This window comes from Polypterus senegalus, chromosome 18, assembly GCF_016835505.1.
Source record: "Polypterus senegalus isolate Bchr_013 chromosome 18, ASM1683550v1, whole genome shotgun sequence".
NCBI classification, from domain to species: domain Eukaryota; kingdom Metazoa; phylum Chordata; class Cladistia; order Polypteriformes; family Polypteridae; genus Polypterus; species Polypterus senegalus.
This window is the reverse complement of record NC_053171.1, coordinates 82,740,494-82,757,506: the sequence shown is the minus strand read 5'-3', so window position 1 is coordinate 82,757,506 and position 17,013 is coordinate 82,740,494. Positions and strand designations below refer to the sequence as shown.

Here is a 17,013-nt window from a genome sequence, read left to right as displayed (position 1 = left end):
ATCCTCTCACTTTCCAATTTCCATTAAACAATCTGGTTAAAAACTCCACTGCCATTTCTCCTAAACACCTCCATGCTTCCACAGGTATGTCATCTGGACCAACAGCCTTTCCATTCTTCATCCTCTTCATAGCTGTCCTTACTTCTTCCTTGCTAATCCGTTGCACTTCCTGATTCACTATCTCCACATCATCCAACCTCTTCTCTCTCTCATTCTCTTCATTAATCAGCCTCTCAGAGTTCTCTTTCCATCTGCTTAACACACTCTCCTCGCTTGTGAGTACGTTTCCATCTTTATCCTTTATTACCCTAACCTGTTGCACATCTTTACCAGTCCCTCTGTCTAGCCCACCGGTCCTTTTCTCCCTCCTTAGTGTCCATCCTCTCATACGACTCATCATACACCTTTTCTTTAGGCTTCACCACCTCTTTCTTCATCTTGCGCCTTATCTCCTTGTACTCTTGTCTACTTTCTGCATCTCTCTGACTATCCCACTTCTTCTTTGCCATCCTCTTCCTCTGTATACTCTCCTGTACTTCCCCATTCCACCGCCAGGTTTCCTTTTCCTCCTTCCTCTGTCCAGATGTCACGCCAAGCACCCTTCTTGCTGTCACCCTTACTACATCTGCTGTAGTTTCTCAACTGTCTGGTAACTCTTCACTACCACCAAGTGCCTGTCTCACCTTCTCTTTAAACTCAACCTTGCAGTCTTCCTTTTTCAACTTCCACCATTTGATCCTTGGCTCTGTCCTCACTCTTTTCCTCTTCTTGATCTCTAACGTCATCCTACAGACCACCATCCTATGCTACTTAACTACACTTTCACCTGCCACCACTTTGAAGTCTTCAATCTCCTTCAGATTGACTCTTCTGCATAGGATATAATCTGCCTGTGTGCATCTTCCTCCACTGTTGTACGTAACCCAATGATCCTCCCTCTTCTTAAAATACGTATTTACCACAGCCATGTCCATCCTTTTGGCAAAATCCACTATCCTCTGACCTTCTTCATTCCTCTCCTTGACACTATACCTACCCATCACCTCCTCATCTCCTCTGTTCCCTTCGCCAACATGTCCATTGAAATCTGCTCCAATTACCACTTTCTGTCTCTTGGGTGCACTGTTCATCACTTCATCCAACTCACTCTAGAAATCTTCTTTCTCAACCATTGCACACCCAACATACTGTTCCTTCAGAATAACCCTACTCCATTTCTCCTCCTATCTACATCATGATAGAATTTGAATCCACCTCCAATCCACCTGGCCTTACTCCCCTTCCATTTAGTCTCTTGCACGCAAAATATATAAACTTTCCTTCTCTCCATCATATCTGCTAACTCTCTCCCCTTACCAGTCATACTGCCAACATTCAAAGTTCCACTCTCTTTACCTTCCTCCTCTCCTCCTGCCTCTGGACACATCCCCCCCTCTTCTTCTACTACTTCTTCGACCAACAGTAGCCCAATTTCTGCCAGCACCCTGTTGGCCAACAGTACTGGTGGTGGTCATTGTTAGTGCAGGGCTCGACCGATCCAGTATGGAAATTTGTATTGTTGTCCGCATATTGATTTGGCAAAATTTTACACCAGATGCCCTTCCTGACGTAACCCTCCCCATTTATTTGGGCTTGGGACCAGCATGAAGAAACACACTGGTTTGTGCATCCCCTGTGGCTGGGTTATCATAGGTTTATAGGTTTTTAAATTTATATTGTCATATGTACAGAATACAGTAGAATTCTTACTTTATGTATATATTTCTCCAGCGCCATGATCAGTTAACATAACTACCTTAACTTGAAACTTCTGACTTCCTTACCTGTAAAATCAGAAGACGTGTATCATAACCTAGCAGTGTAACAAATATTTCAAACACTAAAAAGATATTCTTATATCAAGCATATCAGCCTAGCTGCACTAATTGACAACAAATACAAAAGTATCTACAGTATATGTAAGGAAAGAAAAGCAAGTTCCCTGCGGTGAAAGCATATGGTATATAGAGATTTTGACAGTGAGATGTTAACTTGGATCTGTCTCTGGGCAGGCAGGCAGTCCATCACTGGCACACTCACTCACAACAGTCTAAATTAGAGTTGTTAATTCACCTCACCAGAAAGAGTTAAACTCTACAGAGACAGAAAAAGGAATCACACCACAGTCCAAGGATCCAAATTATGTGTTAAGGTGTATGTGATGTCTGAGTTGCCCGCAGCTCACATTTTCGTTTTGAGCCTGGGTCTCAGCGATAGCCATGAACCAAGATGGACTAGAGCAGGGCTGTCAAACTCCAGGTCTGGAGGGCCACAGTGGCAGCAGGTTTTCATTCAAACCCTTTTCCCAAGTAGTGACCAGGTTTCGCTGCTGATCAACTTCTTTTCCCTTCATTTTAATAACCCTTGTTTTTAAGGATTCTGTCCTCTGAATCGATTCTTTTCTTCATTAAATGACAGCCAAACAGAAATGACATTTGAAACGAGTTGACAGATGACCAGCTAAACTGGGGCTTCAAACTTCAACCAATTTCTTAATGAGAAACCTATTCTTGCTGTTTATTAAACCCGTTATTTAATTCCATGGTTTGATGCTGCTCTCATTCTTCCACAGCAGACATTTCCAAAAGTGTTGATTTTCTGTTTTTTCTAGGAACATCATCTGTAGTACTAGGTTGTTGTACCGTGTTAGCCATTATGAATGTAGAGAAAAGCCAAGGAAAATGACACCTTTTATGGACATCTTGCCTGAAGAAGGGGCCGGAGTTGCCGCGAAAGCTTGCATATTGTAATCTTTTTAGTTAGCCAATAAAAGGTGTCATTTTCCTTGGCTTTTCTCTAGGAACATCATCAAAATGTTTCAGTGACCTGAGAGATTGACCTTTCTGAGACCCTTTTCTTTATTTTCAGATATTGTGTGATGAGCACAGGTGAGCTGGTTAACTGGCGGCTTGTTTTGTGTCTCATTATTGTTTGGCCGAGTCAAGTTAATTAAAACTAAGGCAAAAGAAGTTAATTACTAGGAAACATTGGTCACTATTTAAGAAGATGGTTACAATGAAAACCTGCAGCCCTCCAGGACCAGAGTTCGACACCTCTGGACTAGAGCAAATAATGACACAGAACAAGAAGGGTGGTGCAACAAAGCACATCGCATTTTATTTTCCAAACAGTGTTCAAAACCAAGAGCAGTGCAGTCTTCAATAAATTCTCCTTTAAATCGTGTTCATGGAAGTTAAAATCCCAATCAATAAATAAGCTCCATAAAGAGGTTAAAATCAGGAATAAAATAAAGTCAAGATCAGTCCATAGAATAATCTCTATGAAATGTTTCTTCTGCTCATTCTTACAGTCTGCTCAGCAGTAGGAGACCCCCTCTGGCAAACGTGGCCAGCCTTCACTGACTTGCGTCCCTGGCACGATCCCTCAATGTCTGTGGGAACCCTACAAGTCCTGCTACCTTCTCCCAGCACTATCCCTCACCATCCATGAGATCTTTCGGAGTGGTTGGTCGCTCCTGCTCCACCCTGTTGTGCACTAGGAGTGACCCTAGCCCCGGAGAGCCACTGTTCTGCACAGGGTGTCTACCCCAGCTTTGCCACAATCTCTTTTGAAATCACCTCCAACCTTTTCTTTCTCACTCTTTCTTCTCCTATATTTTTTAAAAATATAGATTATTTTATTCAAGATTGGATTGTAAAGATTTCAGTTTGTTCTTCACATTTAATTAACATTTTGATAAGATCAAATTTTTGTCCGCCTCAGGGCAATTAAGTATATTAGTGAAAGCCACTTTTCCTTAACTTGTCTGCAGAAAGCCAAGAATTTCTTGGCATGTAGCTTTATACATATTCTCTGTTTTTCTTTTTGTTTCTGAACTTGTTTTACTAGTTACTAGTCTTGATTAGGATTAGATTTGATCTGACTTCTGGCATGTCACTGATAGTAACTACTAATAATTGAATAAATGGATTTTAAATGGATTTTTAATTTATCAATGATCTGTTCATTCAACATAAATCCAGGCACCAGCTCATCTTGACAGCCCATCGAAAGATCGCAAGGAGTACCAGGATGCTACCTTAGGTCTGCAACGTCCAGAAACTTAGGAGACACTGAAACATTTCATACCATAATGAGCTACTTACGTTGCAATTGTGAATGCCTAAGTTGTTAAAACTCACTGTACCACAAGAGCTGTAAGATGGAGAGGGCAACATGCTAACATGAGAATAAAAGCAAGAAGAAAATGATTTAGAACTGGTCTGCCATCCACTGTAATGGCCAATGTTGATTTCACTCAAATAAAATGGAAGAACTGCCTGCTTAGCTCTCATAGCGGGTCATGGAGCATACAGGGACAGCAGTATTTTGCACTTTACGGAGAGCTGGCTTAAACTTGATACAGTATGCCTGACACTGTTTTAATGGTGGATGGATTTCATCTTATTCGAGTAAACAGAGACCCAGTATGATGTGTAAAAAAGACAGAGGGGAACTGGTCATCTGTGTGAATAAGAAATGGTGTAAAAGGGCGAATATTACAGTTAAAACTAAAGTTTTGTAATTCAGACATTGAAATTCTGTCCGTTTAAATTTGTCCACTTTATTTGACCAAGGAAATAAGTAATATCATCCTCCTTAATGTTTATATTCCTTCCTCTGCCAATTTGGGCTTAGAAACAGAAATGATTCACTCTGTCACCAGCACTTAAATGATGACTCACTCCGGCCCTTCAGTTATAATATGTGGTGACTTCAACCTTGTGACTTTGGGAGGAACAATGAAAAACTTCCATCAGTCTGTGTCATAACAAACTGGACCTGCTGTATTCACATGGTAAAGATGCCTTTAAGTGTAAATGTTTAGAACTTTTGGGCAAATATGACCACAGCCTGATTCATCTTATTCCCAGTTACTAGCCTGTTATTAGGGTAGGCTTAGTTATGGGACACACTCTCTGGATTCCCTGGAGGTCATGGCATAGGAGAGAAAGAAAACAAAACTGAGTGCCATTATGAACAATGCTGCACATCCTCCTTTATGCCAACAGCAATACACCTGAATGATGCCTCACTGAGCCTGGGACTGTTAAGTCAGAAGTTTTCTTTCTTTTTCATTTTCTTCCTTTTTAGTCATACTGATGTGTGTTTATCTATGTATGTATTTAATGATTTTCTGGAAAAAGAGATTCTGTTAACAAGGATGCCCTGTATATACTGTATATATATATATATATTGTGACACTTGCCCGGACACCACCAGTTGGAGACCACATCTTTATAAAAGTCACACGTTTATTATTCATTAAATAAACACAGTCCAAAACACCACACAATGCATAGAGGAATAATCACCCAATAATCCTTCTTTCTCTCAGTCCTTGGCCGCCAATCTCCTCCTGGGAGCTTCGTCCTGCTCCCTCTCCCGACTCTAGCTCTCTGATTGCTGGAAGGCGGCACCTTTTATTCCCACCCGGATGTGCTCCAGGTGGCTGATGATGATCTTCCGGCAGCACTTCCTGGTGTGGCGGAAGTGCTGCCCTTTGCCCAGGAAGCACTCCAGGCGTCACTGGCAGGTTCCTCCGCCATCTTGCCAAGCGTGGCGGAAGTAATGTTCTCCCAGGTTCTAGGAGGCTTAAGGTGTCCCCTGGCGGTGGCCACAGGTCCCAATGAGTTGGAAAGTCTCTCCTCCTCTCCCGTGGTCCTCTCCTGCTCCAGGGCGGTTGTGTCCTCCTGACCCGGAAGTTTTACTGCCACCTTCCGGACCTTCTAGGCGTCCCGGCCGGGTAAGAACCCCAGCCGTCTGTGACAATATATATATATATTATATTACAGATAGGGGGCGCTATATATATATATATATATATATATATATATATATATATATATATATATATATATATATATATATATATATACTAGCAAAATAACTTACTTGCGAAGTACTGCATAAAAATTTTTATTAAGAAGAAAATTAAACCTTTTTAAACTAAGGAAAATATGCCAATAATTATTTGTTAAGGATCTCTTTGTATACCATGTTGTCAGTTCGGCCCTCCGGCTGTAACATGACCAAGCTGTGCGCTGAGCTTACTCTTGAGCATGTAACTTACAGTTGACCATGTAAACAGTAATCTTGTCTCAAATCTCACAGCTTCGATTGCTGCTTTCATAATCAGTTTGAGTTTCATGGTTTGTTTCAATTACGACAGTATTAGCAGGATTTGTTGTGTTGAAGTGACATTTGGCATCTGTCAAGCGTAAGCACACAACCGGTTTCATCGATAAAATCACATCCAGCTTTTGAGAGTTTAAACCTTCATAAACATCAAAGTGCCCACTATTGAAATCGTCACCTGTGAATCTAAGATGTTTAAGAGGCATTGGCGGTTGTCGAAAGGTGTAAAATATTTGGCCATTTCGGTACACTTGAAAGTGACAATCGAACAATTCAGCGGCAGCCATCAACTCACATGCAGAACCATAGGTGAAGGGCTTAAGCATTTCACTCTTCTAGTGCTCCTGTGTAGTATAATTATCTCCTGTACCGTCATCAGTCCACACCTTGAACCTGTCCCAGTCATTCAATACATAAGACACAATGTTCCTCCGGATATCAAGAGTGAGCCTGATATGGCCGTGCAATATGTAACAAAGAGAATGGAAAAGGTAGGTGCTATCTCCGGGCATGGAAACCACTCAGTAAGTGACAGTTCTCTCGATAGACATGGTAATGGGGGTTGGAATGATAAAGGAAATGGGTACTTGAGCAATGTAAAGTAAGTGAAAATACCTATACAATAACTATAATTGTATTAAACAAACAATAAAACATTGGAGAAGCCTTGGATTAAACAAAAAGGCTGTAGTTATCAGTAGGGAGACGTGAATCCCGTGGCGAAGCAAGGAAGGGAATGTAGAGACCGGAGCTACGGACGGTCTTATATAGGCAGGCAGCCAACAACGTGGGAGGCATTGGGATGGGGGACCCAATGCCACCTCACACGGTGACCGAGGTGCAGGCTATGGACATATATATGCACGTAAGTAGGATTCAGTTAGCGTTGGGAACCTGTGTACCAAATTTCTTGAAGATGGGCCCATAAGTAACAAAGACAGTTGAAAAGTTCAATACGGCGGCCGACAGTGGCATCATACCACCGAAATAAGTACATACATTGGTTTCGGTTAGTGCAGGGAAGCCGCCTACCAAATTTCGAGAAGATGGGGCCATAAATAAGAAAGTTCAACATGGCGGATGTTGTTGACCGTTATGACCGTTACGCGTAGAGTTTTGAAATGAAACCTGCTTAACTTTTCTAAGTAAGCTGTAAGGAATGAGCCTGCCAAATTTCAGCCTTCTACCTACACGGGAAGTTGGAGAATTAGTGACGTTTGGAAAATTCAATATGGCGGCCGACAGTGGCGTCATACCACCAAAATAAGTACGAACATCGGTTTTGGTTAGCGCAGGGAAGCCACCTACCAAATTTCGTGAAGATGGGGTCAGCCTTCTACCTACACGGGAAGTTTCAAAATTGGTGACGTTGGGAAGTTCAATATGGCGGCCAACAGTGGCGTCATACCATCGAAATAAGTAAGTACATCGGTTTCGGTTAGCGCAGGGAAGCCGCCTACCAAATTTCGTGAAGATGGGGCCATTAATAAGAAAGTTCAACATGGCGGACGTTGTCGACCATTATGACCGTTACGTCTAGAATTTCTAAATGAAACCTGCTTAACTTTTGTAAGTAAGCTGTAAGGAATAAGCCTGCCAAATTTCAGCTTTCTACCTACATGGGAAGTTGGAGAATTAGTGATGAGTCAGTGAGTGAGTCAGTGAGTGAGTCAGTCAGTCAGTCAGCGAGGGCTTTGCCTTTTATTATATATATATATATATATATATATATATATATATATATATATATATATATATATATATATATATATATATATATATATATATATAGTAGCATTTGTGCTGACAGATTTTCTGCTCTTTACATGTCTCTATGCAACTATTCAGCCTTGCCATTTATGTAGGTGCCCCTGCAACTGGTGATGTAATGTCAGCTCATACTTGGGTGACTACAATATATATACACCATATCTAAACTAATCAGCTTGTGAAAATCTATATTTGTGAAAATGTGGAGTATTGCTTGTGCTATTATGTAATTTGCACCTTCTCACAACTTTTTTTGATGAATATGTGTATGTATAGAGTCCATTCACAATATCTAATGTTCACATTTAAAATTTTATAATTAAATTAGGGAATGAAACTGGGTATGTGGACTTGTATATTGAACAAACACACTCTAGTAGATCAAATGGAAAAGTACTTTTTCAAGTCTACCGTAAAGACTCTTCAGGTTATTGGTTGAAAACATTCATCAGATGCCTCAAAGTGTGCTGTTCTTCACACTCTTGATTGGTGGTTTTTGGTAACTGGAAAGTGTAGTGTAGCTACCACTATTTTCATGTATAAGTCCTGCTAAGTTTTTATTCATATGCATTTGTAACATTATCAAACATGCCGAGGCCACTTAGGGTTAAAGGGGATGAAGGTGGTCATATTAGCCTTTAGTAAAAGGCAAGGGCCAGCACTAATCAAAAAACCAATTCACTGATAAGCTGCATGTAAATATTTTATTTCATTTTTATTTTGATGTATGTATCATAATTTTGAAAAAATAATGTAATGTGGTTTTATTTATAACCAATAATGCCGCACTGCATGATAACGTGCAGTGAATACACTTGACTTATAGTTTTCATCCTCTTTCTCTGTACGTTTAGCATTCGTTTGCTTAGAGCTTCCTGAGCAGCTCTTCTTTTCTCCACCCTACCGGCCCACTTCTTCTCATCTTTCATCGCCATTTTTCCACATTAAAACTGTCAATGTTTGTGTTGCAATTACTTACTACGTTTTTCTTTAATTTTTCACTTAAGCTGGCACTTAAGTCTTCAATCTGCCTCAAGAATGATTTAAGATATGAGGAGGTAGGGGAATTGACAGAGAAGGTGGTAGGGCTGAGAACGGCGCCCGTAAACATGAGCTACACGGTTGGCCGCTGCCGAGAGTTGATTCTCCAATAAAATAAAATAAAAATAAAAAGAGGAAAAACCTTGGACGTCAATCAACACCCCGAAAGCAGACAGTAGAGGTCATGTGGTATATGTGTACCAAATTTCAGGTCAATAGTTCAAAGGGTTTGTGAGCTACAGGTGATTTAAAATCCCGGACAGACAAATGAACAGCCATAGTATAGCGTATTATATATAAAGATTAGTTAAATCAAATGGCTCAAGCATCCCTGCAACCCTGTCCTGGATTAAGCAGGTTTAGGATGATGGATGGATGGATAGATGGATTCATGGATGCATTGATATCAATACCACCCATGCATGTATATTGAAACCCATTTAATCCAGTTACATATGGTGGGGTGCATTGCTGGTGGCAATTCACAGACAGCAGGAGCTAGCCATGGAGGAGATGCAAGTCCATTACCGTACCCATTGCTGGGTATATTTATACTTTTTGATTAACCTAACATGTAAGTCTTTGGGATGAGGCAAAGAGCTGGAGTGCCTGGACAGTGGGCAACTGGGATTCAAATGGACCTGCCGCAGTATGTCACCATAGTCTTTTAATTTCAAATCTAATTCAGATAGAACGGGTTATAAAAATTGCTAGGCCTCTCTAAGACTTCAAAAAATAAAAAAATAAATAAATGCAATTGGAAATTGATCTTTTTATACGTTTATAAATTAATATGTTATTTGGAAAATTAGAAAGTAACCTTTGAGTCATGGGAAATGTTTCAGTCCCAAGTGTAATCTCATGACTGATGAGCAGTTAAAGAAATTATATTTACTGAGCAACAATAGCAAAATATGCCCTTTGGCACTACAGAAATATAAAGCAAATAAAGCTAATTAGTCAAGGCAGCCACGCAGAGGTTACAAAAGAAGTTAATGTGGAAATGTTGAATGTGGCTTCAGAGTGCATCATTTACAGTTTTTTAACAAAGAATTGAACACAAAGCAATTTGTGAAAACGTTACATTAATTGTAACAGACTGCACATGTTTAGCCATAAAGAATATACTGTATTATTCATTTGCAGTCTGTTCAGCACCATTAGCGGAGTGTTTGCCTATCTCGTTACCTGCGTTGCTGTGTCCATATCGTGTCCTTTCCATGGTGAATTTGGTCATGAGATGCGTGGCTTGTCATAACATACTGTATAAAGGAGAAGCAGCCAGAGATCAGACACCAGAGTGTTTGGTTGGTGCGCAAGGTAATCAAACAGGCTGTTTACAAGTGTGAAAAAGTGATTAATCCCCTACAATTGAGTACAAATAAAGGGTGGACAGCTTCCTTCAATCCACTGTGTGACTCCATTAACTTGCTTGCACCAAATGTATAAGTTGTAGGTAAGCATTTGTAGTGAATACTGATCTTGTAAGTCCCTTTGGAAAAAGGCAGCATCCAAATATAATAATATTAACAATAATAATATAGATCAGAGATTTAAATACTAGAGTTAAAAATAAGGCTTTATTTAAACCAGACCAGCCCAGTATAAATACACTAACTGTAGTCTTTTCAAATTAATTTCTAAACATATTACTGAAAACTTCTAAATAAAAAGATCCTAATCTCATTCAATTTGGGTTATGATACAGAGCATACAGAGTATGTCGTAAGTGAAAGGGGTAGCCGTGGTTGTACAAAAGCAGTATGATCAACAAGAACTGTCTGCCCTAAATCATGTGCTAAACCATGACAGCTCAAGTGCTGAGTGATCACCCTTGTAGCTTTAAAGTTTCTACTTTATTGGACTCCCCGTGTCTGTGTCCGAGGCTCCATGACTGTCAACTTTTAATTCTGACCCACCTTTCCTGTCTTGTATTTTAGGCCTGCGGTGCTTGTTTTTTTCTTTCTAACAGGCCCTACTAAAATGTTGTTTGTTAGCTCTGTCTTTTAATCCGTTTCTTTGCAGATACTGCTTGTTTTACAACTTGGGGCTCTGCCTAGTTTGTATTTCACAGTGAATTATCACACATTTTAATTATCTTGTATTGCACTTTGTTGCATCTTGTTACTCAGAATAGAATTAAGTGTGTTAGAACCAGCAGGAATATAAAATTGTACAAAAACAACACATGGTGCAAAAAAACCCAACAGGTTCTACAAGTACTCTGAAAATGAAAGCCAAACAGCTTAGTTTTAGTCCCATGCCGAATCACTCAAATGACAAAATTTCACTGACATGTTGATTTTCACGGGACTAATTTAACCTTGGGTTATTTTTTATGGATTTTTTTATAGAACATAAAAGGCTCTTTAATCTTTACTGAGATATGAACACGCAGTTCGTAAAAAGTGATATGAGTGATTCACAGGAAAAAATTACAAAGGTCCTCCAGTAAAAATGACTTTACCCCACCACCTGGTGTAAAACTAATCCCATCCATAGAGGGCTATGGTGGCTGTACAGTATGTATTTATTGGAATCAAACCGGCTTAATGGTATTGTAAAGCATTGCAATGATGTAACTGTTGGATGGTGTGTTGTTAAAATACCGCAGAAAAATGCAAGTGAATTCACTTCTCGAATTTAACTGATAAATCAATTGTAGCCAACATATGTGAGTTCACTTTTACTGAGTGACCTTCTGTAGCATTGAGTCTAGGAGGCCCACTGTTCCCAGATGCCTTGCTTCACTTTATTCTTCATGTAGGCAGAATCTGAAATTGTCACTGGGAAATAACAGAAGTGCAACAAGTTCTGGATCATTCCTCCTTCTGTTTATTAGCTAACTAACCCAGGGATCCTTCGAGAAGCTCTGTCAGTTCATGATGTTGTATTTTATTAGAATGTATGGGCTGTTTTGTCTTTCTGGGTCAAATCCCAACTGCTTGCACACTTTGTTTTCTGAGGACATTTTTAGGTTATCTTAACTGAGTTACATATTGCCATATGCTGTTAACTGTTAAGTATTGATAGACATTAGGAAATGTTCTACATACAATAAAATATTGATAGACTGAAAAAGAAACCTATGGGTTACACAGTAGATACTTAAGTTGGTGTATCATTGGTACCTCACAGTTCTTAGATACCCCATCCAGTTCAAGTCTATTGTGCTTTTCGTGTTGAGTTTCTGTGTTCTTCCCAGCTTTTGGTTTAACTCTCCAAGAGTCTCAGCTTTTGTGGACTGCAAAGACTTGAAGAATGATTGGCTGGGGGACCCCTTTGTGTTTTGCGATGAACAAAATGCACAACTTAGAAAGCAGTAGAAGAAGAGTCATAGTCAAAACAAAGCCATAGTCATAACTGGAAGGTCAAAACCAAAATGTGAGATAAGAAATCAAAGTGTTAAGTTCAAGGCATTAGAGTCAGTAACCATAAGTATTTGTTAGTATAAGGAATCTCAAGCAAATGTTTAGTAATCCACAATCTTAGATGAGAAATGTACATCAGCAGTGGTCTTTTAACTAGTAGCGCTAAAGATGGCAAAGTTCGACACCTCTGAGACCACACCTACGATAACCCAGAGTCACATTGTGGCAAAGGAGCCTGCAAAATGGCAGTACCTGTCTACAAAACAATAAGGCCTCAGAAACTGTCCCAAATCATTTCAACGATTGTAAGTAATTGTTAAAAACAAAAATTGGCATCAGAACTGAATCCTCTATCCTTCTGAACCTAAATTATATACAGTACATGATAGCAAAATAAACATGCTTAATGTTCATTTAAAAATGCAAAAACTGCTTTCAGCTCATAAAGGATTCAAAATTATGTGTGTGCACTCTTACAAATAAAGATGTTACAGTGGCTCTTCAGTGAAATGCCACAGGGGGAACCATTTGGTTCCTAAAAGACCCATCCACATAAGGGGTTACAGAAAGAACTTTTACTTATAGTCATATATAGATCTGTAACAGGCTCCATACAGTAGCCATGAATAGATAGGAACAGATTTGGGAAATACCAATGGCTCATGATTTTAAAAAGATTTTTGCTGCATACAGTGACACAGGCTAAGTCCAGGTTTTCTTAATTTATTACTGTCTTGCTAGGTAGCCTACCATACATTATATATAAGATTTCTATTTTTTCATACATATTAGGAAGTTTTTCAAAGCACAAAGGACCAATGTCATATGCAAAGAACCCATCCCAGAATTAAAAGGTACTTTGTTAAGCAATAGAGCTACGACGCACCAAACCACCTAGTAAAGAACCATAAAATGCCATTAAATAACCAGTATTTTTAAGAGTGTGTATTCATTTTATGGAATGGATGATCCATATGAACAAATGTCACGCACGGAGATGGTTTGATCCTATCATCTGCACTTCACTTCTGGGTGATGCCTGTCCACGTCTCTGAGTTTGATTTTGTAGATCTTCAAATGACTGCTATGAAATGAGCATGATGTAACCACAGGGCATCATTTTGTCATCTGTTAGACTGTAAGTGCGTACAGGATAAATGTAGTGTCCTGCTCATCATTTTCAGCAACCATGGCACATCCATCCTATTCAACAGGTCCAGAAAATGTCTACATCTGAATCTGAAATTGTCACTGGGAAATAACAGAAGTGCAACAAGTTCTGGATCATTCCTCCTTCTGTTTATTAGCTAACTAACCCAGGGATCCTTCGAGAAGCTCTGTCAGTTCATGATGTTGTATTTTATTAGAATGTATGGGCTGTTTTGTCTTTCTGGGTCAAATCCCAACTGCTTGCACACTTTGTTTTCTGAGGACATTTTTAGGTTATCTTAACTGAGTCACATGTTGCCATATGCTGTTAACTGCTAAGTATTGATAGGCATTAGGAAATGTTCTACATACAATAAAATATTGATAGACTGAAAAAGAAACCTATGGGTTACACAGTAGATACTTAAGTTGGTGTATCATTGGTACCTCACAGTTTTTAGATACTCCATTCAGTTCAAGTCTATTGTGCTTTTCGTGTTGAGTTTCTGTGTTCTTCCCAGCTTTTGGTTTAACTCTCCAAGAGTCTCAGCTTTTGTGGACTGCAAAGACTTCAACAATCAATCAATCAACATTTATTTATATAGCACATATTCATACAAAAAAATGTAGCTTAAATGTAGCTTGAAGAATGATTGGCTGGGGGACCCCTTTGTGTTTTGCGATGAACAAAATGCACAACTTAGAAAGCAGTAGAAGAAGAGTCATCGTCAAAACAAAGCCATAGTCATAACTGGAAGGTCAAAACCAAAATGTGAGATAAGAAATTAAAGTTCAAGGCATTAGAGTCAGTAACCATAAGTATTTGTTAGTATAAGGAATCTCAAGCAAATGTTTAGTAATCCACAATCTTAGATGAGAAATGTTTTCAGCAACCATGGCACATCCATCCTATTCAACAAGTCCAGAAAATGTCTACATTTTTTTTAATCAAGATAGATGATAAAATCAGTCCAGCACAAAAGCAAAATACGAAGAGTGTTTTCTAGTTTTTGATAGATGTGTTTATCATAAATGAAGTATTTTCCTATCCAGATTAGATGCTGGCTCAGATTTGACAAGTAATTGAAAGAATAACATTGAATTTTACATGCAGTACCGGTGTGTGTGTGTGTGTGTGTTGAAATGTTGACATTGTTCATGCAGAGTGGCCTAATCATGCATTCTAACTTATGGTCTCTTTGTCTTCCAGAATGATTCCGCCCACAAGCAAAAACTTTCTTGTTAACAACTTGGCTGCTGGAACCCTCTACGACCTGTGTGTCCTGGCTATCTACGATGATGGAATTACCTCCCTGACTGCAACTAGAGTTGTGGGGTGCATTCAGTTCACAACAGAACAGGATTATGTCCGCTGTCACTTTATGCAATCACAGTTTCTTGGTGGTACAATGATTATTATTATAGGGGGCATCATTGTGGCTTCAGTCCTTGTCTTCATTATTATTCTGATGATTCGCTACAAAGTGTGCAACAACAGTGATCCAAACAAGGCCACAAAGGTTAGCAATGTTTATTCACAAACCAATGGGGCACAAGCCCAGAGTTGCGGGGGGTCTTTACCACACTCGAGCTCGAAGCAGGCTTTGGGGCAGGATGAGACTGCTCAGTGTCACAAGACTCATCTTGGTGAGACTGTGACCCATTCTTCAGAGACATCCTCCTCTATCCCAGAATGCTCCACCACTACCTCTATGATGGCCCAGAACTGGACCTCCAGCTCCTCTGGCTCTTTAAAGCCAAAACGAAAGGCCGGGACAAAGGCATCGCCAGAGCCCAAGATTGAGGCACTTCCTAATGCCGAGACTCAGAATACGAATCGGAATAATTCCACTGCATTACAGCAGTCAAGCTGCTCTCCTGTGCTGCAAGCCAAGGAAACCCCCACTTTTAAACGAGTACACTCTAAACCTAATAAATACCTGACCTTGCCAGCAGACAGCCTGAGAGCTAAGCGCAGGTATTCTTTAAACGAAGACTTGTCTAAATACCACTGCTGTATAAGTTCCCAAAGGTTGGGGAGCTTGTGGTCCAAAAGAAGCCTATCAATGAATGGCATGCTATTACAATTAGAAGGTTCAGACGTGGACAGTGGGAAGGCAACATTTTCAAGTTCGGAGTGGATACTGGAAAGCACTGTGTGACTTTTTCATTTGTATTCCCTTCAAAAATATAAAACCAGAAGAAACAAACAGTGTGGGTAACGTTGCCTTTTGGGGGTTTGGGATTCCATTTGTCTCAGTCGATAATTTTGTGTATAAGGTTTTTGAAAAGCAGCATCATGCTCACATGGCGTTACAACAACAACCACACGGCATTGTCCCCAGATGTAACTAAACGAGTTGAAGATAAATGTGTCAAGAAAACGTAAAAGAAAAAAGAAATAAGCAGTTACAACCCTTCAAAGTCACTGGCTTCCCATTTTCACGGTAGGATGAGCCATGAGGAACAAGTCGTGCGAAAATAGGGAATCGGGGAGGGAAGTAATTTCACAAAAAAGCCTTTTTACAAAGGAAATTACCATTTCCTATATACTAGAAGGAGAAAAAAAACAAAACAAATTAAAAAAAAAAAGAGCAACTCTTGCTTCGGGACCTGTTATTAAATCGATATTTTTTAAAAGAAGAAGATCAAAGTTTGTTTTCAGTGACACTGACTTTGCCTTTGTTTTCAGGCAAAAGACATACTGTATAGAAAAAAAAAGAAAAAAAAACAACAACTGCTGTGTTGTTATGTTGTGTAAAATAAAATATGAAATAAATACTCTCAGATGGTGTTATTGTGTACATTATCAAAAAGTCAGCTGTGGGTGGTTTCCTCAAGGCTTTTTATAAATGCAACAAAAAAAAGACCAAAAATAAGTTATAGAGGAAATTAAACCTTCTGGAAGCATAGCACTCCTGTATGTATTAATAAATTTACTTATTGCAAACATTAAAAAGACATTTTTCACTGCACATCCCAAACTAGAAGGGCATTTTTAAGCACTATACATAAATGATGGTGTTATAGGTCAAATGTCCCAGCAGACTATACACAATCACATTAAAACATTTCATTTTTGTTTCTTTAATGTTTTTATGCATTTCTTAAAAGTCCTCATTCATATTTTTATTGTACCGTACTATAAATGTATCCACCACCATCATGGAGACAAAAATGTACCTCATATCTGCAAAGTCAGTCCTGGAGGGCCATAGGGGCAGCAGATCTTTGTTCCTCTGGGAGCGTCGGGCTTTTATAGCCTTCCGCATGAAAGGAGTTTGGTTAGTTAGAACAATCTAGATGAGAACAGGCCATTGGGCCCAACAAAGCTCTCTAGTCCTATCCATGTAATTCTACCAAACTAGCATTAAGTCACTAAAGTCCTACTGTCTGCTATACTGCTTGGTCACTTATTCCACTTATTCACTTATGGTTCTCTGTGTAAAGAAAAACTTCTTAATGTTAGTGCAAAATATGATATGAGAATGACCTGACATGCTA

The 17,013-nt window shown here is 39.4% G+C and overlaps 1 protein-coding gene across 1 annotated transcript in view; it reads left to right on the top strand.

Annotated features, from left to right (window-relative positions):
• The window catches only part of lrfn5a (leucine rich repeat and fibronectin type III domain containing 5a), a 192,531-nt gene extending 176,288 nt beyond the window's left edge, over nucleotides 1-16,243 (top strand). The window contains exon 4 of the mRNA XM_039741556.1: nucleotides 14,720-16,243. Coding sequence (XP_039597490.1) covers nucleotides 14,720-15,671 — 952 coding nt within the window. The 3' untranslated portion in view covers nucleotides 15,672-16,243. The remainder of the gene's footprint in view (nucleotides 1-14,719) is intronic.
• Nucleotides 16,244-17,013: the final 770 nt, after the last annotated feature.